Source organism: Oryzias latipes, chromosome 19, assembly GCF_053564925.1.
Source record: "Oryzias latipes strain Hd-rR chromosome 19, Olatipes_Hd-rR_3.1".
Lineage (NCBI taxonomy): Eukaryota > Metazoa > Chordata > Actinopteri > Beloniformes > Adrianichthyidae > Oryzias > Oryzias latipes.
This window is the reverse complement of record NC_136255.1, coordinates 25,270,490-25,294,430: the sequence shown is the minus strand read 5'-3', so window position 1 is coordinate 25,294,430 and position 23,941 is coordinate 25,270,490. Positions and strand designations below refer to the sequence as shown.

Below are 23,941 nucleotides of genomic sequence, written 5' to 3'. Positions count from 1 at the left end.
CTTTGGACAGGTGCGCCTAACAAAGTGGCCGGTGAGTTTAAATGAAATTGAAATTAAAATTAAATTGAATGAAAGAAAAGCTTTTTTTTTCCTGTTCTTTTAATTATCTTCTGCTGATAAAGAACAAGGCAGATCAATCAATGAGTGGTTCTGTGAATCTATTGGGGCTCTCAGATGCGAGATGTTTGGCGTGTGGGGCGTGGAAACGGCGAGCTGGTCGATCTTCTGTCAGCCGGATCAGATGACAGGTCTGCAGGTCTTTGTGTTTGCGGGTTTGGACTCCAGTTTGCTCAGCTGCCTCCTGCACACAGACACGCGTTGATTCACCAGCGGGCCTCAGATTTCAGGAGCGTTTCGTGTCAGAGGAGGACACAAATGCGGTTGATTCTGCACACAGCGGGCCATTGAAATGTGGTTGCTTTGGGGGGGCGGAGTGTAACCTGATGATGGGAACAGCCGCCAATGACAACGCTGTCAACAGGTGGGTTGGAATTACACGGACAGGAGGAGACCTCCATCGTCCAGATGCTTCAGGAGCTGCCATGGAGGTCGCCGCGGAAACCTATCAGGAGGGTGCTGAAAGTCTGTGCCCCGACGCCCCCCCTGCTGGCGACCCCTGTTGGACCTACCTGCATAAGCCCATCACTGCCGTGGTGATGGGCTCCGTGATGGGTGCTGCAGGAGCGCTCCTGCTCCTCCTCCACGGCTCGGTGGACGCGCCCCGGTCAGTGGGCTCGGCCTGCCTGTCGGTGGGGCTCATGTTCGTGGCGGTGGGGCTGGTCTGGATCCCCGTGCTGAGGGAGAAGCAGCGGCGGAAACGCTTCATCCAGGAGGCGTGAGCCGGCGATGACGTAACCTCCAGTGCCGTGGGGACTTTGAGCTGCAGGAGGTCATTCGGCGACCGCCGCTGCAGGAGCGTCCTCCTTCCACGGGATCATGTCCACATCTGTCCACATGGAGCCGGTCTCGGAGAAGAGGCACGCAGGCGTGGGCCGCTGCAAGTGCTCCTTCTGGTTCGCGGTGGCCCACGACATACTGGGCGTCCTCATCATGATGGTGGGGGTCTTCGGAGGCCTGGTCATCCACGACCTCTTCATCTACGTGGGGGCCATCATCATCTTCCTCAGCCTGATCTGGTGGGTGTTCTGGTACTCTGGGAACATCGACGTCCCGCCGGAGGAGCTGCAGGACGACGTGGGCCTAGCGAAGCAGAGGAACCGGCGGATCAGCCGCGCCGTGAAGAAGGCGTCCACCAGGCTCTCCAGCGGCATCAGGAGCTCCTTCCGGAAGCACAACAGGCCGCTGAACGCGGAGGTGTCCCTCTCGGTGGTGTACGACAACACGGTGGCCTCCTCTTCCTCCTCCACAAAGGAATTCAGCAGAGAAGCTCTGTCAATATGAAACCTGAAAAAGACCGGAGAGGGACGATGGTAATGATTAGACAGCCTCAGATAAGATCACGCATGTGCGGCTGATAAAACACAAACTTTGCACATGTACCTGAGCTGCTGCTGCTGATGTCATCAACCCATTGTGACAGAGAAATGAGTTTTTCTTCTCTGTTTTTGTGAATATTTTTAGTTTCAACTTGGAATTTTTGTGTTATTTCTTTTTGTGGTAAAATGTTGGTAAAAAACCTCATTCCAGAGCTTTTCTGTTTAGTTTCAATTCACACGATTTGATAACATATTTTCTAGTTTAGTCACTTTACATTGACAAACAAGTCCCATTTTCTCTGGAATAAAAATGTTTTGTAAACTCTTAGTTGTGGGCGGGACTGTTACTGAGAGCTCTCTGTTTACACCAATGTGTCCAAATCCAGGCCTTGAGGGCCAGTGTCCTACACTTTTCCAACCAACCTGCCATTGAAGCTCCTTATTGGCTAAACACACCTGATCCAGGTAATCATAAGGATGAGTTTCTGGAAAAGTAGCAGGAAGCCTGGATCTAGGCACCCCTGGTTTACACATTCTCCTGCTAGCTTACAAACCTAATGGTAGCAGTGCAACAAAAATGGCAGCAGCAACAACAGATCTATCCAGTCGTACAGTTTGGATCCAGATTCCAGCTCAGATGAGGAAAACAAAGACGCTTGTGGATCTGTGTCTCTGCAGGTGGATGCAGCGGAGCAGGGATCTTGTGACCCACCTAGTAGATTTTTACATTTGAAAATATATTTTTAATCAAATGGCTTTTTTATTTCTTTCCACCAAGGTTTGATTTTGCAAGAAGTTGGAAGATTAGATGTTCAATCAACCACAGTTCTGTTGGTTCACAAAAGTATTTGAAGTTTTGTTTTTAAAAGAATGAGACCAACAATAGCAGAAAGACCTAATAAACTTTCTAAAGTGGCTGAGCTATGACATTGAATTTTATGAATATGTTGCTAAAAAAAGTGAAATAATTATTTAATTAAAAAAAGAAATATGACAATAATAATAAAAATATCAATGCTAGAACTGCGACTGCTACTAATAATCATAATTATAATCAATTATTTTTCAAAGAAAACTTTTCTTTTTGAGAAAATGCACAAAAAAAGTTTTAAGCATAAAATCTTTATATAAATTTCACAATTTTTTATTTATATTTTGTTCCCGAGTGGTTAAAAAATCAGGTTGTTTTATTAAACTCCATTTCCCAGCAGCCCTCGGGTGTCATATGACGGCAGTGTGTTTGGTCATGTGACCCCGTCGCTGCCTTTTCTGAGCGGCGCGTTTCCCGTTTTTGCAGCGTCACCGGCTTTAAGCCTCAGAACCGTCGCGTTTTCTGCCCTCGCGGCGGAACGTTCGTTCCCCGGTTGACGGTTTTCCCGCCGACTCCACCCCGGTCCGGCCGCCGCTCCCCGCTCCTGCGCGCCACGCGGGGGCCAGCCCCGCCGGCGGCTCCCCGGCAGGCCTCGCTGTGTTAACCGCCGGCTCAGCCAGCGTCCGCGCGCCCAGCTCGGTCACACACAGAGGCGCCCGCCCCCCGTTTACGGTTCGGAGCGGCGGGAGGCGATGCCCGGGAGCGCCGGGGGGGTGATGAGACGCGTGCACGCCGCTGGTGGGGACGTGATTCCGTCAGAATGAACGGTGAGTTTGTCCTTTCTGCTGCACAGGAAGTCGAAGCCTTTTAGGGTCTCCTTCTCCTTGTGGGTCTGATGGCAGAAAAACATTTGAACTCAATAAATAAAGAGCTGCTGCAATGGATGCATCTGCATTAAACACCTGAAACACCTGACATTCCTAAAGTGCAGCAGAAAGTAACCAACCAACCAACCCTGAAGGCTTTCTCCTCCATGAAGGAGAAGCCACAGAGGCGTGGAGTGCAGATGAGCCATTAACCCTGTTTCCGTTATGTGATGGATGGAGCGGGTGGATGTTTGGCGCTTTCTCCACCCTTTTCCTGCCTTCTCTCTCCTCTGCAGGCGATGCCAAGAGGCAGCACCTCCTGGAGAGGCTGCTGGACGCCGTCAAACAGGTGAGTTCCTCCCCCAGAGCAGGGACGCCGGCCTGACCTGCCAGCATGGCAAAAAGTCTAAAACCTTCCAACAACTTTAAGGGCTTTTCAAGGGAAAGGCGTGGGACTCCTGGGAATTGTAGTTTTAGTGCATTCCAATAAAAATGTGGCATTTTCTTTGAGGATGGAGGACATTTATAAAGAAAATTGATCTTAAAATGGCATTTTTTGAGTATTTCTGTGCTAAATCAGGAGCAAATGGAAAAAAAAAAGCCAGACAAACCACAATTGGTGCCCCCCCCGCTCTGCTTCATTCCGATGCATCCTCCTCGTATGAGATGGAATCTGACTCGGAACTGTAATACTGCTTGTTGCCGCGCTAACGCGAGGTTGGAGGTTTGAGGGGCTGTAAGCTAGCAGGAGAGAGTGCAAACAAAGGGCTGATGGGAAATGAGTGCAGGCTTACTCCGCCCCCACATTTCAGAGGGGAATTTCTAATGAACTTTGCAGAAAACGACACAGATTTCTTTTTTGACGTTTGGTTGCAAACGGCGTAAATGGATGAAAACTGGAGGGACTGTTTTCTCTGGCAGTCAGGAGGAGGCTGAGGCGCCGCTTGTGGGTTTTCGCTGCCTTGTTTTGCTTCCTTTTTGGTGCTGCAGGAAGTAAAACTGTTCTTTAAAGTTCTCTAAATCTGTGTTTGGTTTGTAACCATTTTTGAGCCAAAGGGAAACTTTTTTTCCTCGACATAAATCACACCAGCAACTGAAAATATATAAAAAAAAGACCAACTGTCTGTATTAACCGGTCCCTTCAGGTTTTTTTTTAATGATGCTGCGTACACACCGGGCATTAGATGGACATTCAAGAAGGCGCCAAACTAGCATCTGAAACGCGCTTTTCGCCGCCACACTTGCTACCTGAAAGCAGCGCACGTCTCTACAGTTGGTGCAGAATCCTGAAAAAGGTGCAAATTCGACTTTTTTTGTGTTTTTCATCGTGATACATTTTCAAACTTTGAAAAGGACGCTCTGATTGGTCAAAGCTTAAAGGTTTTTAGTTTCAAGGCGTGTTCAGTGTTTTTGTTTTTCTGTCCGTGGCGTCCTGAAACCTGCGTTTACGGAGGCTTCTCGTTGGAAGCGTGTTGCCCTCGCAGCGCAACAGTTGCGCCTCAAAAATCTTTAATTTTGCGTCTGTTTTTCGGAAATGTTGCGATGGTTTTCATTTATTTATTTCAGCTAAAGGCCTTGGGGTCAAATTTTAAAACCGTTTCCCTCCAGTTTATTATAATTTATGTATGACCTCACTAAAAACCAGAAGGAATTTCCTGTTTTAAGGAGGGATTTATGTGTAAAACATCTATTTTTTCATAGTTGTGCAACTGTAGATTTTGAAGATTTCTGTAATCACAGCAACTTGATGCCTTTTACACAAAAAACAACAACTTTATACTCATGTTTAAACGTTCAGTTATAGGATAAATGGAGAAAAAGAATGTGTGGAAAAAAAAAAGACTGATTTCAATTTATAAAAGTGTCTGTTTTTAACCTTAGTGCTGTCTTACATTTTGTAGTGCAGCAAGAGATGCTGTCACCTAAACCCCAATGAATCATGGAAGATGTAGTGACATGACGCTGATGCCGGACAGACTCGCGCCTCCAAGCGTTCTGTGATTTGATGCACTTTTTGTTTTCACGGTCGGACGCCAGATCGGCGAGGACGTTAGCCCCGTCTGATTGGCCTCCAAGAATGATTGGCGGAGACGGTTTAAAGGGGGGGGAACGTTTTCCCAAATGAGTCATTCTAATCAAAGTGAACCCAGAGCGGAGATCCTGGTGACGTAAATGTGGTTTGCTGACATTGACTCTAGTGTGAAGGAAAACCGGTTCTGAAGTCTGTTCGGCTACAGTCCAGCTGTGTTAGATCTGTGCATTAAAGACCCCACGGTTCTTTACGCTCCTCGTCTCCCCGCAGTGCCAAATCCGCTTCGGGGGGAGGAAGGAGATTGCAACGGACTCGGACAGCAGGTGAGGCGGCGTCCTTTAGGATGACTGGAGGAAGGTCATGTCCTGGAGGGGAAGAAGGCTCCCGTCGTCTCCGTGAGGGCGGAGCGCTTTTCAGTGCTGCTGTCGTCTCTGCAGGGTCATCTGTCTGTGCGCTCAGTTGGAGGCGGTGCTGCAGCACGGCCTGAGGAAGAGCCGTGGCCTGGCGCTGACCGCCGCCGCCCTCAAACAGGCCGCCGGCTTCAGCAGCAGAACAGACGGAGGTGCAGGTTTGTGATGCAAACATGTTCCAGCAGCTTTTTTCTGATGACGGAGGACAACATGAAGACTCGGACTGCATTTCTTTGTCTAAATCCGCTCAAACAGAGAGCTCTCAGCAATGAGGAGGGGAAGGGGGGGCCGGGGTTCTTCCCGCTCTGCCGAAACTATGTCCTAGAAAATAATCATAATTAAAAGACCTCTGAGGCTTTGACGATAAATCAGAAATAAAGTCTTCCAAATAAGAGAAGCCGTCTCCTTCAGAGGGGTTTGAGTCTGACTTTTTGAGGCACGATTACAAACATTTTAAGACTTTGAGTCAATTATTGGATAAACGAACTCTGGAAAAATAAAACTAATTGAAAAATTAAAAAAATAAAAATGTTTTTCTACTGTTACAAATGGAAATCTACCATTTGAAGTTGGTAGAATTTGTCTTTCTTTTTTTAAACAAGTGGTGACACATTGCCCTTTTAGGACAAAATTAATCTAAAATTAACTCAAAGGTTCATATGTTGCTGTAGTAATTCGACATTTTGCTTTCCAAAAGCTCCACAGATAGTTTTATATCTTTAAATTGGGTAAATCTATTAGGGATGACACATTTTCTCAGTTTAAAAGCAAACTATATTGTGAGAAATTATTGCATTTCTACTGCATATGTTTACATTGAAAACGTCAAACAATTATGCTTTATTTGAGTATTTATTGTTTTATTACATTACATTCATCTGTTTTAAGAGCGAAAACAGTCCAAATATTCTTATTTTTATACTTTAAACTTTTATGTAAAGTTTAAAACTGGATTAAAAAACAATATTTATATAAAAAGCACTTCAGAAATTTAGCCAAAAAAAAGAAGTTTTATGTTTGTTTTTTGGGTTGGAATTCATGAAACTATCAGAAAATCTCCACTTTAAACTACTAATGTGTAGTTTGTAGTTTTCTGATGTCCAGAAGCAGCCGTATAGACATCAGAGGTGTGGCAGTTGTTTGATTTAAGAGCAAAAAAAGTTTTTTTTATTTCAAACTTTATTTTTTCACATAAGTTTCTAAAGGTTATTTAGGTAAATGTTCTTAAAAAGTTAAGTTTTCGGTAAATACACACCTGTGTTACCGTGTTTGATGTGAGGTCAGGCTGCGGTTGTGGGAAACTTGAGCTTCCTGCCTTTCAAAATAAAGCAGGAAGGGCTGTTGGTGGAGGCTTTAAAGCTGAAAGAGCTTCTTCTTCTTCTTCTGTCCTCCCAGAGCTGACGTTCTGGTTCTACGTGAAGGAGCATCTGAACCGCCACGAGCTCCAGCGCTTCTACTCGCTGCGCCACATCTCCTCGGAGCTCGGGCGAGGTCGCGCCTGGCTGCGCTGCGCCCTCAACGAGCACTCGCTGGAGCGCTACCTCCACTCGCTGCTGGCCGACCGCCCGCGCCTGGGGTCAGTGCTGGTCCCCTCTGTGGGCGTGGCCTTTCACATTTTCTGCATTTTGACGGGAACTCTGTCCTGTGTGTAGAAGCTACTATGAAGACTGGGCTTTTGTCCTGGACGAGGAGCGGGCCAGCATGCTCCCCACCATGGCGGCAGGTGAGCGCGTGGATGTTTGGCGCAGGAAACCGTCCAGGCGGATGCCGCAGCCGCAGACGCGTGAAGCTCTCGGGTTTCTCCGATCAAGAGAAACCTGAAACTTTTGGATGTTTAGAGAACGTTCCAGACTCGGCCAGCAGCAGGCCCCTCCCACATCCTGAAGTCATCATAGAATAGATCAGTGGTTCCCAACCTCTTTCAGGGTCAAACACGCAGGTGAACATAAACTGTGGGCGTGGTTAACGAGAAAGCTCCGTTGCCAAGGATAATCCAAAAATGTACCTCTTCTCCAAATGACGTAGACCTGTTCGGGGGTCCCAGGCGACCAAAAAAGGAATTGGTTGCTATGGAGATAAAGCCAACAGAAAATCCGCCATTTAGCAGAGGCAGACGGGGACAGAATGCAGTAGTTTTTCAAAATAAAACTCAGATTTAGAATGAAAATGGAAAAAAAATGTAGGTTTTATTAATTATTCTTTTTTTCTGCAGCCCGGACCGGCGCCGGTCCATGGCCTGGGGTTCGGGGGGGCAGTTCTTCTGCAGTAACCTCATTAAAAACTGCATTTTTGCCCTGAAAACCTGCAGTTTTACGCCTCAGATCAACTCTGAGACGGACCGCATCAAGATCAACGACGTTTCGTGTAGTCCAGGTTTGACCTCGCAGAATATTGTGGGTTCAGGAGAACGTCTGAGCTGAAAGCTGCTTCTCTGAACATCTGCGAAACAAGAAAACTGAAACAGTCTAGTTGGTGTACATTGTTGAGGGAAAACTGCGTTTTTTTACACCCACATGTGAAAACAGAGCAGGTCAGAGGTTTGAAACCTCCCCCCTGATCCATTGAATTGGTTCTGGAGCGGCTCTTCTTCTGATTACAGCCTGCAGACATCAGCTGAACCCTGCGTTCTCCTCCTCCTTCTGTCCCCAGGTCTGAACTCCATCCTGTTCGCCATCAACATCGACAACAGCGACCTGAACGGCGGGCCGACGCGGGGCTCCTCCTCCGTGTCCAGCCTCCTGAAGGAGTCCACGCAGGGCTTCGGCAGCCTGCTGAAGGAGTCCACGCAGGGAGTCAGCAGCCTGCTGAGGGAGATCAGCTCCGCCACGGCCGTGGTGCCGGGCTTCTCGCCCAGAGCGGACGGCGCCTCCGACCCGCTGCCCGTTCTGCCGCGCAGCGCCTCCGCTGGTAGGAAGCAGAACTGTCGCTTGTGCCGTTTGTCGTTGACTCAAAGTGGTCTTTGAATTAGGATTTTAACGTTTTTAGACCAAAAAAACCCTGTGGACATAGTTTCTGCAGAGCGGCAGGAGTTCTTTAGAAAGTTCTGGTCTTGAAACCAGGAAAAAACAGGGAAAAAGTATGAATAAAACACGCAAAGAACACGTAAATCAACGTGCGTGATTATTGTTTATGTGCAATTCATTAGCGATTTGAGTTAGACTTGCGTAATCTGAACGTGATGTGTGCGCCGCACACGCCTTAAGAAAGACCGTCGGTGGTTGACGCGTGAAAAGTCCGTTAGGTCGTGGAAAAAGGCCGAAATCTGCACACCCGTCTCAAAAATCTCGCACAGTTGCGTTAATTCCTGTTACGATCGCGCGCAAAGATTTTAAACGACTATAAAAACGACTTTACGTAAGCGAAACCATGGATGACGTACGTCACACGTGTGGCAGTGGACACGGCCATAACCCTTGTGCTATCTTGTGGGGTCCAGATGACCCCACTCCCAAGGTTAACGTGCCTCAGCAAATGGCTCACACGGTTTCCGATGGTTCAGAGCCTAAAGCCAAGGTTCACACTTTTGCGCTGTAGCTGGTTTCCGTGTCAAACGAGCAAACAACAAGAAAAGAAGTCATCAGGAAGTTTGGTGACTTTTATTTGTTTTGGCTGAAGGTTTTTGCTCTCGGCAGATTTCATGGATGCGATGAGATTCGCCTCATCCTGGAAAAAGCTCCAGTTTGACCAGACGAACCCCAAACGGTTGAATTTAGCGCAGATGATGGACCGTTTAGACGTCGTGGTTTTTCTTTTCTTTTCTTTTTCAGACTCAGGCTTGAGGAAAGAGCGTCGGCGGAAAAAGAAAGTCACCAACATCATTTCCTTCGACGACGACCTGGATGGAGGCGATGAGGAGGAGGCCGAGGACGACTCCCAGAGGGCCGGCGTCCCGAGGAAGAGCCACGCGGCTCCGAATCCGAGCAGCGTGGAAGAAGGGGTGGACCCCTTGGAGCCAAATTTCCCAGAGTCGCCGGCCCAGAACGGCCTGGCAGGACCTGGGATGGTCGGTTGGGTGGGGTCCCCCCGCCCCTGCCGCACGGCTCCGGGGGCGGAGCCTCTTTTGTCTGACCTCAAGGGTTTAGACGACGAGGATGAAGAGGAGATGTATAAACCCAGGACGCCGCCGTCCGTGGAGGACGAGAAGATCCTCGCCGATCTGTGAGTTTGAAGAGCAGAAGCGTTACTCCACATTATTTGTGGAAAAAATATGAATTTTTCTTGTCATTTAAAATTTATGGCTGAACGGCTGGATGATGTTGCTTTAGAAAGGCCCTCTGACTGTTTTTTTAAAGTGATTTTTTTCAGATGAATATTTTGAAAAAAGAAGGAAAAGGAGTCATTTTCCATCATTTCTGTGAAAATGTGGCCTGTGGGACATATTATGGGGTTGGAAGTCCTAAAATTCAGAGAATTTGCAGGAAAATGATATTTCTGACTTTTTTTCCCCCCAGGCCGGCGATGGGCAGCTTGTCCACGTTGTCCACATGGAGTCCTCAGCAGGTCGTGCCGGAGCGGCGCAGCGCCGGGATCCTGATTCCCCTGAACGCTGAGGACCCTCAGCCAGGTACGGGACATGTGGAGTCACAACTCTCAGCTTCAGACGACCTGTAGGTACTTTCCTTCCTGCTTTCACTTTCACTTTGTCAGCAGCGAGCTCCGTGGAGGACGCCGCAGCCTTCCCCGCTCAGGGAAAGTCGGCGGAAAACTGCCAGAGATTGCAGCTGACTTTCAGGTGAGGAAGCGCTCCGGCATCTCACTGCTGCACAGCAAACCGCGGAGAATCCCACAATTCACCTCTCCTCCCCGCCGTTTGTCCCCAGCATGGAGTCCAGTCCACCGGCGCCGCCGGCGCCGCTCTCCACGGCAGGGCTGCCGGAGTCCATGACAGTGGGTGAGTTCCTGTCCCCGCTCTGCTGGCTCCGTTAGTTCCCAAACCGGTTTGTCTGTAATGGGACCCGTCTATTTACTGGAACATCCATGAGAGCAAATTTGGTGGAGAACTCCAGAACGATGAACCTCTGGGGATTTTATTGATGCTCATTGAATTTGTATGATGGTGGGAGTAGAAGACTGTCAAAATAAAACAAATGTATAGGAACCCCCCCCCCCCCCCGCAAAAAAAAAAAATGTATAGCATTTAGTTTGAGGATATAATTTTTCTGTTTTGATTGTAAAACTTCCTGTTTAATAACCGTCAAAAATACGTCACGAGGTTACAAGCTCATACGTCGAGTCATGACAAAGTATGCACGTGTACCGAGGCTCACTAGACCAAAATAGAATAAAACTTGATTGATCCCAAAAGAGTTTGTTGTTGTCGAGCGACAGCAGCTGATTGTGTAAACAGTCCAGAGCGTTGCAAACCCAGCAGTGGTGGAAGATGGTCCAAAAATGCACAGCAGAGGTGTTAAAAAAACAAAGGAAAAAGTCCACGTTAGTCATAAAAAAGGTTGATAATTATAGAAAATTGAAAGCAGGTGAACTAACTCAAAGCCTCGTTTAAAAAATACAAACCAACAAAAGTCCCTTTGATCCAACTTTCTTTCTGGTTTATGGAAAGAGTTTGTTTTATTTCTCATCCTCAGCTCTAAATAAAACTACAGTCGCTTGTTTATGACATCACTGGAGTTTAGTGATGATGTGTTGTGACTACATTAACAACAATGCAATAAATAATGCTAAAGAAATAAAGATACAAACGTCATTTGGTACCGGTCTGCAGACTAAAAAACAATCCGTACAATAACTTCGATTATTCCTGTTGTGTTGTTGTTGTTGTTGTTGTGGGTTCTGTCCGTCACATCTGCATCCCTCGGTCATGAAATGCATCCGAAATTCAAATTCAGATGAACTTTATTGGTAAGGTTCATGTTTCACGGTGCTGTACGAAGCATAAATCAAATAGAAACGTCATTCTGAAACAGAAACTGATGATACAAACACAAATAAACACAAAAAAACCCTTCTGTCCTTCTTTTGCTGCAAATTAAAAGCCACAAATCTAACGTCGATAATGAAAACGTAAATGAAAACCATTTCTTTGTGAATTCTTGAGAAAATGGAAGAAAAATAAATCAGACTAAACCAGGGGTCTTCCTCAAAATATAGACAGTCGTTCCCACTTACCGCTCTGCATGATGTTACACACATGCTGCTAAGAAAGTTGCAAAACTCACCTTTGATCTTTATATTTAGTTAAAACCAAACAATGTTTGCTGCAGCAGAGCTGAACTAGGCCGACGCTTGTGGAGACGCTTCGGCACAGAAAATACTCCTCAGTGAATCAAAATGGATGGAAATACAAAACCGGATTCATCTTTCTGCCCTGAAGGAGAATCTGAGGAGCTCTCACCATCCCATAATGTTCATCAGTGCCTGATTGTTCTCCTGATGTTCTGTCTAGTAGTCGGAACGCTCACGGACTTTGTTGAACCGATGTTTCGTGACTCGATATTTAGAATCCTTCCAAAAGAATCAGAATATCCTGAGAAAGTGGATTCAGTTCCATATTTCCATGCAAAGGATTTTCATAGCTTATGGATTCCATGTGGAATTGATTTCAAGTATTTGTTTATTTTTACATCAATTTGGGTTCCAGCTCACAGAACCTACAGAATCAGGATTTTAGAAAATTCTTTCTCCGTTTTTGCACATTTTAAAGGGTCTATATTGTGCAAAATCAACTTTTTTTTGCTGTTTAATATATGATATATAAGAAACACCAAAGCAGTATTTTGATCCATTCACGCATCTCTGAGTGGGTCAGCCCCTTCCAGGAAGAGTCTGCACCGCTGGCTCCGCCCCCAGGCTGACAGACACGCCCACAATACGGTTTCATTTCTATGCTCATCCATCTTTGCAAAAGTTTGGATGCCGTTTCACACCACAAGGAGCGAAAGGCGGAGCCTCAGAGATCCAGACGTCTTACTTCGTGGTAGGAAAAAAGGCTTTGAAGAGAACTCACCTTATTTAGGAAAATGATTTATATATGGATTTAGTTTACTCTGGAAGGCTATAAGTCCTTAGAATCATCCAATTGATTCAAAGACAGTACTTTTTGAATGGAAACACTTTTCCAGGATTTTCTGTTTTTTTTTTTTTTAGAAAATAATATATTTTTGACAACAATCTAACAGGGAAATGTATATAAAACAGGCAGATCAAATGACAAACCAAAAGTTGTCATATATATGTTTTCCAAGTCATGCATTTCATTTGTACAGTTTCAGCTCCGTGCATGAAATCATGTCTGATTTGGACTGAATCTGTCTGGAGACGTTTCCCCCCACCGGCCAGCAGGTGGCACTGTGGTTCCGCCGTGGAAACGCTTTACTCCATCTACTGTAGATTTCTGCTCCTCAAGGAGTTTAGCTGGTGAGGAAGTGACAAAGAGGCCGGTGTGAACGTCTTCACTTCACATCAGATTCCCGACGTTCGTCTCTGTGGCCTCGAGCTGAGGGGGAGGAGCCTCAGACGCCGCCGCCGCCTGATTCCCCTCTGGTTATTCTTGACGCGAGGACGCTGTGACAGAGATAGAGGGGGGGAGGAGCTTAGAGCAATATTTCTCAACGGATTTGTGCGGAGTTGTTCGGCGAAACGTGGAAATGGAAAAAGGACTCAAGGAAAAACGGCTGCAGTGGTTTTTAAGGGGGAAAAACTGACGAGACGGTAATTTAACTAAAACGTTGGAGTGAATGTTCGGCTCTAAACCAATCAAAAATGATTGAAGGTGAAATGTTCAGGAATGATGCAAAAAAAAACAAAAAATCAGGGATTTTTGGGGTTTCTATGCCTCAATCAGGTTTAAAACCACTGAAAAATCTAAAAAAAAAACCTGTGTCATTTACCAGGACATAGTTTCTGCAGAGCAGCAGGAGTTCATTAGAAATCGAAGTATTAGGGAAGACCCAAGCAACCCCGCCCCCCCTTTTCCCTCCTCGTTGTGGCGAGCTCGGAGCGTATTTTCTACGTCATCAACTGGGGTTTTCTTCGTCTGCTCCTGATTTCAAACTTTATTTATTTATATATATATCTATATCTATATCTATATATATATATATAGATATAGATATAGATATAGATAGCGCCGTTCATTTCAGTTAAAAACACAAAGCGCTTAACATAAAAGCAGATAAAATGGTAATAAAAAATGAAAATGATTAAAAACAGAAAACTAAGGACAATCACACAAAGATGGGACCCCTCCCCTGTGAGGGCGGATCTTTACCACGCGCGTGCGTTCCGTCCCGTCCGTCTGCACGGAGGGCGCGAGGCTCTGCTCAAGTGGCTGGTCCGTGGCGCCCGCTGTGAGCGCTCCGTCGGACTAAAAGGTCACGTTTATTTCAAACCCGCTAAAGTGGAGAGAACGCCGCACATAATGGACTCCCTCCTCTCCGCTGTTCTTTCTTTTCATCACGCTCCTCCTTTCCTCGCACAAACGGTCGCTCGCCTCGGGGGCGGGGCCAGACCTTTGCCCTGACGGCAGCTCTGAAAGCGTGCGGCGTCTGCAGGAAGGCGGGGAGATAAAGGCGTCTGGCAGATGATGTTTTCTGAGGTCCCAGCGAGCGACCTCCGAGCTGCCACGCCACAGTGACGATGAGTCACGCCGCCGCCGCCGTACAGCTCGACCCAAATCTGTCCATAATTTCAGGATGAATTTTAGCATCAGCCGGCCGCCTGCAGACCGGCGCTTCAAACCCAGAGCTGAGGCTGAGGATGCAGGAATTTGGGAGAAAAGCGCCGTCGATTCATTTGGACTCTCTCAAACCGAAGCATTTAGCTTTTCTTCCCTGTTTTTAATAAAAAAAAAACTCTTAAATTTGAAGAAATACTAAAAACTTGAATAATGAACTATAATCCTAAAACTGTTATTACATGAAAAAGAAGATTCCGTTTTGAGTTTAAAGTTTCAATCCTGACCTTTTGAAGCTGATCCTTAATTTCTTTGGGAGATGGGGTCAAAGGTCAGGGGTCTCAAAGCTCCGCCCCCAAATAAGTTAAGATCAACTTTGGAGAAAAAAAAAAGTCTGAATTGAATTAAATTGAGGACTAAAAGTGAAGAAAAACGACAAAAAATACAAAACGGCAGCTGTTACTAATTTTTTAGTTGATTCTTTTTATAGTTTTTATTTCTACAAATGAAAAACGTACGATTTTTTTTTTCCCCTTTTCATTTAAATATATATATTTTTTTAAGATCTTTAGATCTGTCTTCAGATTGTTCCCAGTGGTATTTTAATTATAATGATGCCCCTTTTAGCTAACATGCTATTCCAGGACATCATTTCTGCAGAGCGGCAGACTGTTGGTGCCAAGCAACCCCGCCCCCCCTTCTCATCACCCATCTCTTTACATTCACTCCCGCTAGCTAGGAGCTGCTCCTGATTCACAACATTTTGAATAGAAATAATACTCAGAAACGCAGTTTTAGGCTTAATTTTCGTCGTCGACGGCCTCCATCATCAGAAAAAGGCCACAAGAACATGTTAAACACACCAAAAACGGTTTTCACAACCGAAAATCGTCCCTCTGGGTGGAAAACCTTTGAAACCAGAATTTTCTCAAAGCGGAATATCTGCAGCTGTTGATATGAACGATGGCGCCTCTCTTCAGTTCTGTGTGCCGGGACTTTACAGAAATTAAAGGGATTTATCAAGAATGAAGGCCTTAAGGACCTAAAATGAACTTCTCAGCACCAGAAAAAGTTCAAGACAGAAAGACTTTGATGTTTTGCAGACTTCGTGTTTGATCTTTTTGTCCTAAACGTGGGTCGTAATGAATTAGTCTTCCTAAATCTGACACTTTTAAAACCCTCGTTCAATGAAAAGAACTTTCCGTTCTTTGTTGTTCTTGTGTGAACAATGTATATCGTTTGTGTGGTGAAAAAGCCTCCAGAGGTCCGGTTTTACCGGAGCGTTCTCCAGAACCTCTCCAGGATTTAGTCAGGTCCCTGAACGTTCCTGCTTTTGTCTTCCTCAGTGGAGCTGCGTCAGGCCACCGTCGCCATGATGAACCGCAAGGACGAGCTGGAGCAGCAGAACATGTACGTCCCTCCAGACACACGCGTGTTTCCTTTGGCTTCATTTAGCGGTTTTGTGTCCGGCGTGATGCCTCTCACGCCTCCAGATGTTAGACTCTGAACGAACGAGCTGCTTCACTTCCTTCCTGTTGGAATGACCAGAACAATCCCAGCTTCATGTTCTTCATGCTGGATTTATTCAGAATAAATCTGCTAATGAGAATTAGGATTATAAACTGAGTTGAGGTTTAAGAAATGATGCAGATTTAATGAAATGATAATGGAGCTTAACGGGATTCTGTTGGAACCAAAGTGTGTTTATCTGAAAAGGTGTTTAGAGAATCCCAGCAGCGGTTGAGCGTGGCAGCAGGAACCGCCGTTGACCTGGTTGTGTTGGTCAGGTCTCTGCGCAGTCTGTTGGACGGGGAGATGGAGCACTCGGCCGCCCTGAGGCAGGAAACCGACCTGCTCCGAAAGAAGCTGGCGGAGCTGGAGGAGAGACACGCCACCAAGGTCCAGGCGCTGGCCAGGTAGGTCAGGAAGGAACCTTCCAGACTTCCCACCTGTTAAGTTTCCTGCTGGGCATTCACACTGTAGTGAACCACACTCGGGTTCACTTGAAGGTGTCAAGGTGACGCTGTTTGCATTCAATCTTAATTATGTGAATAAACACAAATCACCTAAAAAGTCATTCAAAAACACGGCGACGGACGTGAACGATACTTTGATTGACAGCAGAGCCCTTCACATTTCTGCCACGACACTGGCGCTCGCCATCATTTATCAAAGGAGACGTCCGCGTCTTCTTCAGGCCGTGGAGCGGCGAGCTCCTCACACGTGGGAGGGGCTACGGAAGAAGCCATTTTGGGAAATGGTGGTTGGAGCTGCGGATCCAACAATTCCATGTGACACTGTGGGACCTCTGGTGGCGCCCGCTGCACCCAGGGCAGCCGGTTGTTGGTCACGCCGCTGATTTCATTTGGAAAAAAATGTGTCCATTTCGATACACTTCCTAAACCACATCCTCCAAGCGAAAAACTTTTTTTTTTTGGATAGTTTTTTAGAAATTGTTTTTTCCATCAGGCGAATTTATCACAAATCCAATTTGTGCAATTTCATAGTCAACGGAAACGCTGCTATTGCCGTGTTGCAAAAGACTTATTGATGTTTTTTTTTGCTTTGTATTCTACTCGTGAGGTGTCTTTTAGAGATTGAGTGGCAGTTGGTTGGACTGAATGGACAGAATTGCCTTTGTCTCACCTCATTTTTTTAGAACATCGTCGTCGAGCTAAGCAAACCTGGGTCAACATGACCCGCTTATGTCGTTCAGAGTATGAATGAACGTAGAGATGATCAGTCCAGGTGGTGTGTGTCTGCAAACTCGGATACTTTTGGGAAAGAGCTGCTGATCTGAGGAAACAAACCCCGGCGTGGACCTAACGGCGTCCTCCAGAGCATTGCCGCTTCCTTGCGTCCCTCTCCCGATGAATTGTGGGTCCAGGAGGAAGGCAGGACTTTGTCCCGTTGACTGTATATGAGAACTGGAGTGAGCGAGTGTCCCGTCACCCATCGACAATGCCGTACTCCAGTGAAATGAAGTCAGTTTGACCGCCATTTTGGATGCCAGTGAGCAGTGATTAGTCAGAGTTTGAGTCATCGTTTCTGTGGCAACCATTCTCTCCAATCAGGAGTGAGCTTGTTGGACGTCCACAGCCCTACCACCTGAGAGCGGGCTGCACGACATCTGTCAAAGGTTTTGAACGTGTGATGTCGGGGCCAGCAGGCTCCACCTACTAGCACATGTGCACCAGTCGGGAGAGGCTTGGTGCCAAATCTCGCAAATTGGGCGTGGTGTAGAAACGGTTCGGTTCATTGCTGGCGTCCTTGCAGCGACGGGTACGGACTTCCTTCATGTCAGGAGTCTGGCCCTGGCTAATCTGTATTTGGAAGAACAAACGCAAACGGCGTCAGGCTCGCCGCCACGTCCGCGTTCACCGTCTCAACTGAGTTTGGTGGAAGCCCGTTCTGTTCGTAGAACCCCAAAAATGGTCGTGGAAACTTTCATGGGTACACGTGAAAAACCGAAACCTGTGCTTGCATAGATTTGTAAACATTTGTTTTTTAGCGGCTTTCTTTCGGCGTTAGCATAGCATTAGCTGAGCTGCCTTTTCTTCCCGTTCCATAGTTGACGCTCATTGAAGTTTCTAAGTTGATGAAGTTGAAAACACCTTCTGCGATGTTTTTTGGCGAATTATTCCGTAGCTATAACTGGAATCATTTGACTTATTGAAGGTCGTATGGCATCGCCGTCCAAACCTCTGTCTCCTCCGCCGATTTGGACTATTTCTGTCAAACAAGCGAACTCTCAGAGCCTCCCCTACGTCTTCCTGTCGCCTCTGAAGCAGAAAGCTTGAACCGACCAGAGAGCCTCCCGTGTGTGATTACAGCCGCCTTGCTACTGCTGATTGTGCGTCGTACCTACTGCAGCTGCGTCACAGTTTTACACATAATAACAGTAATTACTGCCACACCACCTGATGGCAGCAGCTTTTCTCCCATGGGGACTATATTTGTACAAATATCCAGGACAGATGTCGGAAGAGCATCGAAGGCTTTCCGCCATTCGGGCTCATTGTGCTCCTTTTCCTTCCTCTGCTCCAGAAATGCGTTTTTATCCCAGTAATTGACCACCTGCAGTTTTTTCTGCCAGTGGACCGCCGCGCCTCCCTTCTCCGGCACGTTGGCCGGTCGCCCGGGTTCCTCAGCGCGTCCGGGAGCCCCTCAGATGGATGATTAGTCATCCCTCAGCGGTCCAAGCACAAAGCCCCGGCAAGCGTGTTCTCACGGCCTCATCCTACAGGAAGTCCAGCCTCCGGCGAGGATTGATTGAGTGATTCACGTCAGGTGTGCTGCTGCCGCAAAGGCTGATGGGTTCGTTTTTTTTACACCTGGTTATGTGGCAGTAAAGAGTGTTGGTGGGGAACGCACACACATGCACACACACACACGTGCACACGAACACATCACTTACTCCCAAGTCTGCTGCTAAATGTCAAGCGCTGATTTTCCTTCTCGGCCAAATCCGCCTCGATCGATGGCGTCTATAAATACGACTGGAGAAACGACACGCCGCCGAATGGAAGCTGCAGGCATCATTCACGTCGTTCCCACGTATCCCATAATGCTATGGGAATCTTCCCGCTCCGGGTGAGCAGGGAGTCAGTTCCCAAGACTCCATCAACTCACACAACTTAGGCTTTTGATCCACCCCTCCATTTTTATTTTTTAACCCCGTCAGGGTCACGGGGTCGCAGGAGCTGTCAGTTCTGTCGCAAGGGGGGGTTTCCATATTGAGTCTCTTTTATGCCGTTATAAAACCCAAAAGCTGGAAAAAGTACTACCAAGTACTACTACTGTAGTACTCAACTCGACCCTTTTGGTTAAGTGTTATAGAAGCTTTTGCTCATCACTGTTTACTGCACATATTTTAAATTATGAGTTTAGGATAAAAAATAATAATAGATACTTGGCTGTTCTTTTTCTTTTACTGAGACAGAAATATTGTTATAAAATCAGATATTTTTTTAAATTTAGAGTTCATGTTGATAAAAATGAATTTACTGGTAAACTTCTGGGCTAAAAGGCGAAACAAAAATATAGTTTTTAATAAAACTGAGCTGAGAGAAGAAACAGAACTAAAGTGATTTAGAAAAAGTATTTCTCAAGACGAATATGAAAACTGCATCACTGGCCAAAAAAAGTTGAGAACCTCAATCTACAGAATTCTAAATTAAATTTTGGGCTTTTTATAATCTCAATTCTCTGTCGGCATCAGAACTCGGGTTATTTAAGTTCGTTCTTGTTTTTTAAGACATTTTTATAAACCCATTAGAGCTCATAGTTCTGCAGAGAAACATGGTTTACAACCAGTAAACCTTCAAATCCTCTAGTGATTAAAAATGCAAACAGCAATGAGCCTCCAGCTCAGATCGTAAAGAATTCCAGGAAATATTTAAAAAAAGTCAGAAGCTCCGAGCTTCATGTATTACATCTGTGACAAAGTCCCAGTGAGTTGTGTTTGCGCTGAAATCAAGGAGGGTGACACCAAAGTGAAGTCATGTGGCCTGAACGTCTTGACCGCCTGCCCAGTGCTTTGCACAGTGGTGGAGGTGTAATGGTTTGGGCTGGCTCACCATCCTCAGAGTGAAGCACGCTGATGGAAAACCCAGATAGAAAGATAGATCTTTATCGTTGTTCTTATACGTACAATGAAATTAAAAGTGCCTTCTGGTCAGTGCAACATTCTTACACTTACTACTACAAGAATGAACATGTAAAACTACATAAAAGTGCTTCAATGTGTGGGGAAAAAAAGAGAAATAATAATAAAAACAATTAATATAAAGAAAGCTCCCAAACTAACATATTTTATAAGAAGGGATCCAAGTTTAACATGTTTCTGACAGTTGGATAAAAACTGCTCTGGAATCTTTTCGTCCGTTCTCTGCTTGACGTGTAGCGTTTGCCTGAAGGCAACAGGTCACAAAATGTAAATGAGAGAAAATAGTGCAGTCATTATTATTTTCTATATTTCAATTTAAAACCATTTCCAGTGAGAAAAAAAAAAGTCTTTGCTGTTTTTTTTCCTATAAAGTGTTTGAACAAACAACCGTGAAGCTGCTTGGATTCTGCCTGCAGGAGCACCAGGAGGTTCTGACTCCTGCCGTCTCTCCCTGACTGACGGGAGCTCCTCTCCTTCAGGAGGTTGATTGAACGTAAAGATGCGGGACGTGAGGTTTGCGTTCCAGCCCAGCGTGTCTCCGTCTGACTGTGCGTGCGCGGGCGGCGGAGGAGTCGCCATAGATAGATTCCTGCTGACGCAGAGCCGAGCGGCTAAAGTCAGCTGCCGACCCACGCACCGATATAAACGGGACCCTCACCCACCCACCCACCCACCAGCCCGTCCAAACATAGCCTTCCAGTGTTCGGGCCTCACTCCTCATGGACACAGAAACGCCCACAGCTCCCCCCCCTCCCAGACTGCAGAACCCGAACTCGAACGTCAGCCGCTGCTTCTGAGCCTCACGTTTGGCCTTTTCGCTCATTTCACCACGAGAAGCGCAAACGCCGGAGGCGGAAGGAGTGAGTCTGTCGGCGCTCGGGAACTGAAATCAGTTTTTAGACTCTGAGGACGGATCTTTGGGGCGGAGCTTCTGCTGCAGGTTTCTTCTTAAAGGCGTCCTCAGACAGTTTCAGTCCTATCGAGCGATGTCTGGTGTATTTGTGTGCAGCGTTCAAAGGTAACTAATCCTGCTCAAAACCTGCTTGAAAATCCTAAATCTTCCTCCAGAGAACAAATGAGTCTCTGCAGCTCTGCAGAGAAAGCCGTCATCCACACAAAAATGTCCCAAAAAACCCAATCAGGACTCATCCAGGAGGTCATCAGAGAAGCAAAAGGTCAGAGGTTCAGGTCAGAGTTCACGATCCAACTGTCAGAGAAGAGACTCCAGGAAAGCAATGGAGAGAGTTCAAGGCGAAAGACACTGCTGAGCAAAAAGAGCACTGAAGAACATCTGGATGATCCATGAAACCTGTGGACTGATGTTCTCAGTCCTCATTCTGGACGGAGAACATCCCTGACATCTGGAGTCGTGGTAACTTGGAGAATAAAGATTCTCACATATCCAGGTGTTGGCTGAAAGGGAGTCCTGAACCTTTCAAGAAAAGAAGACATACAGCCAGATGACATGATTCAGTGAGGTTAGTTCATTGACTATACATGAGAACTGGACTGTGTGACTCCTCCCTCTTGGCGTTCCAAACAGGAAGTACCCGCTGGTCCCAAAAAAGCCTAAGTCCCATAGACTTCAATAGAGAAATAAACAGCTGTTATTCAATCTCTTTGTCAGAATAACCATTCTTGCTCTGACACACAATAATCCGTTTTTTTCATATTTTTGGCGTAGTTCAAGTTATTGAAGTCACACATTGACCAATCAGACGCCTCAATAGAAGTAGGTGGTCTCTCGTCGAACGGTCGAAGCATTGGATTGACAGATTCTTCTTCTTTCAGTGGAAGGGGTGTGGCCTTCTAACATGCTCACTACTGATTGGACAGAGTGGTTGCCGTAGAAATGTAGAATCAGAGCGACACGGACCAATCACGGCTTACCGAGGAAGTCTGGTTGAAACTTGGCTACAGACAAATGATGATTAAATTGACTTCATTTTGTTAGAAGTGGAATTAATTCATTTTCTATGGGGGATGTCAGACGCACTCAGTCCAGTTTCATACATACAGTCAGTTGGTTGGTGTAGCCCCTCCCATCCCTAAAGACAGCCTTGGAAATATTCCAGTCGGTTCATGAACTTAAAGACCCGCTCCGTGCTTTTAACTTGACATGAATCAGTAACAGATGAAAAAATGTGACAAAGAAAATACGCTGGGCGGGGCCACAGGGTCCTTGCTCCGCCCCCATTCTGAAATGAATCTTTTCCTCGCTTTTCCTCGTCTAAGCTGGAATCTGGATCTAAACTGTACAGCTCGATAGTTGCCACGTATTTATTGCACCGCTAACTTTAGCTTAGCAGAGGCTGTAAGCTAGTGGGAGAAAGTGTTAACAGAGAACTCTCAGCAACGTAAATTGGGGATTTTTGGCTAAAAACGGCTTGATGATTCTAAGAAAACGACTGGGAACGCTTTGAAACTAGATCAAAAGTTGATCAGAGTGGGATTTTGAAACGCCTTTTGGTTCTGCAGAAGATCCAGCGGATCAGAAACCTCCTGAACAAAGAGCTAACACAGGATTTGATGAAGAGACATTCACCAAAAAAGAATCTCCAAATGCTTTCCTGCAGGACGTTACAGTGATGATGATCTTTTAATCCTTGTTTCTTACACCCTTTGCTCTTTTTTTATTTTGGAGAGGATTTAAAATATCAGGTTGACCTGTTTTCTTAATAAAAAGTCCCCACTTTGTCACAAACAAATACATTCGTTTTCCTCTGTTGTCTGTCTGGTTTGTGCGGTTTGCAGCGGTCCTGTTGGCCTCGGGCCCCCAAGACGTAGTGGCCTTTTTCTCCAACATCTGTCTCTTTAAATGTCCGTTCTGGAGCCGTGCGACTCCTTTCTGTTACTCCTCAGAACATCCTGAGGACAAAGCACGCCGTCAAACTCTGAATCCAGATGTTTTTTCCACATTTTTGAAAAGGTTTCATCTGTTCTGTTTCATAATGGCGTTCTGGGACAGAGAGGTGAACCTGCCGAAACCCGAGGATTCAGGAACTGCCTTTTGACCTCATCGCCGTGGTAACGGGAGATGCCACCATCTGCGTTACAGGGATCGAACACAGTTTGTCGTCTGATGATGCCGCGCGGTGTTTCGGCCCGTGAAAGCGGCGCAGTGAGCGAGGCGGGCTTCGCTGTCAGGTTCACGGCGGCTGCAGCTCGGCGCTCCTCCCCTGCTCGTCACCTGCGCACGGCGGCTGAATAAATTAGAGGAGCGTGGAAATGGAGCAGATGACGGCTCCCGCACAGGCGCCGCGTGCTGTTCACAACGCCGCTAACCAAACCCCCAAACATCGTTTCATCCTAAAAAGAAAAACAATTTTCCAAGCATGGGAAACTCTACGGATCGTCACAATCGCTCCGACGGGGTGTGAAGCAATCATTCTGAAAGCTCTAGAAACACCAAATTTCCCTGACGACGCCATGGATGCTCTGGCTCTGCTGGAGGATTACATAAGTGGAAGAATTAGAGAACGATGAAAAAAGGCTTTTCTACTGATTCTGCCCCTCCTGCCAGAAAGGAGCATGTGCTGGCTTTTATAACTCCGATGTTGGCAGCTTTCTGCTTCTGTGCACACTCGGATCCTTTGCTGTTTTCAAAACGCCACAACTGGTGTCTTTCAGGCGGCAAAGCCTGACATGTTTTCACTCCTTAACGCAGCGACAGAGATTGTATCTGAACACATCAGCACTCTGACAAAAGGGATGTCAACCTTTGCTTCTCAGATCTTTTGGCTCAATACAAAGGGATGTTTTAATGTTTATTTTACTTTAAAAAATTGTAGAAAATTACGATTTTTGACTCGGGGCATAGAAATCTCCACTGATTTTCACACTTTTCATTTTCGTGGGTCTGCCGCTGTTCTCTCCATGTGTGGATGATGACTCAAATGTGTAGAAATGACTTTTCTGCTGGAGTTTTAATAGCAAAGGTGCAGATTTTCTTTAAAAGAACAGTTTTCTGCGTATCTGTCGGGCTCATCTTGTGAAAAAACGATGACTGTGATTTATTTCGTGATCTCTAAAGTCCGAATCAACTCTGCAAAGGAGAAATTTTCTTAAGAATCTCAAGAAGAAAAT

General features: G+C 46.1%; 2 protein-coding genes across 3 annotated transcripts in view; both read left to right on the top strand.

The window, feature by feature from the left end:
- The first annotated feature begins 390 nt into the window (after positions 1–390).
- Positions 391–1,764, top strand: LOC144987861 (transmembrane protein 238-like). Its single transcript, XM_078937486.1, has one exon. It carries the CDS (start codon positions 937–939, stop codon positions 1,399–1,401), a length of 465 nt encoding a protein of 154 aa, XP_078793612.1. The 5' UTR covers positions 391–936; the 3' UTR covers positions 1,402–1,764.
- A 906-nt stretch (positions 1,765–2,670) lies between these two features.
- The window catches only part of snx29 (sorting nexin 29), a 154,263-nt gene continuing 132,992 nt past the window's right edge, over positions 2,671–23,941 (top strand). For both annotated transcript variants that reach the window (XM_023949208.2, XM_078937480.1), the window contains exons 1-13: positions 2,671–3,074; positions 3,410–3,462; positions 5,416–5,468; positions 5,583–5,713; positions 6,951–7,131; positions 7,208–7,278; positions 8,205–8,462; positions 9,323–9,713; positions 10,007–10,119; positions 10,206–10,287; positions 10,376–10,446; positions 15,534–15,597; positions 15,975–16,103. In XM_023949208.2, the coding sequence (XP_023804976.1) occupies positions 3,068–3,074; positions 3,410–3,462; positions 5,416–5,468; positions 5,583–5,713; positions 6,951–7,131; positions 7,208–7,278; positions 8,205–8,462; positions 9,323–9,713; positions 10,007–10,119; positions 10,206–10,287; positions 10,376–10,446; positions 15,534–15,597; positions 15,975–16,103 (1,604 nt within the window). In that variant the 5' untranslated portion in view covers positions 2,671–3,067. The remainder of the gene's footprint in view (positions 3,075–3,409; positions 3,463–5,415; positions 5,469–5,582; positions 5,714–6,950; positions 7,132–7,207; positions 7,279–8,204; positions 8,463–9,322; positions 9,714–10,006; positions 10,120–10,205; positions 10,288–10,375; positions 10,447–15,533; positions 15,598–15,974; positions 16,104–23,941) is intronic.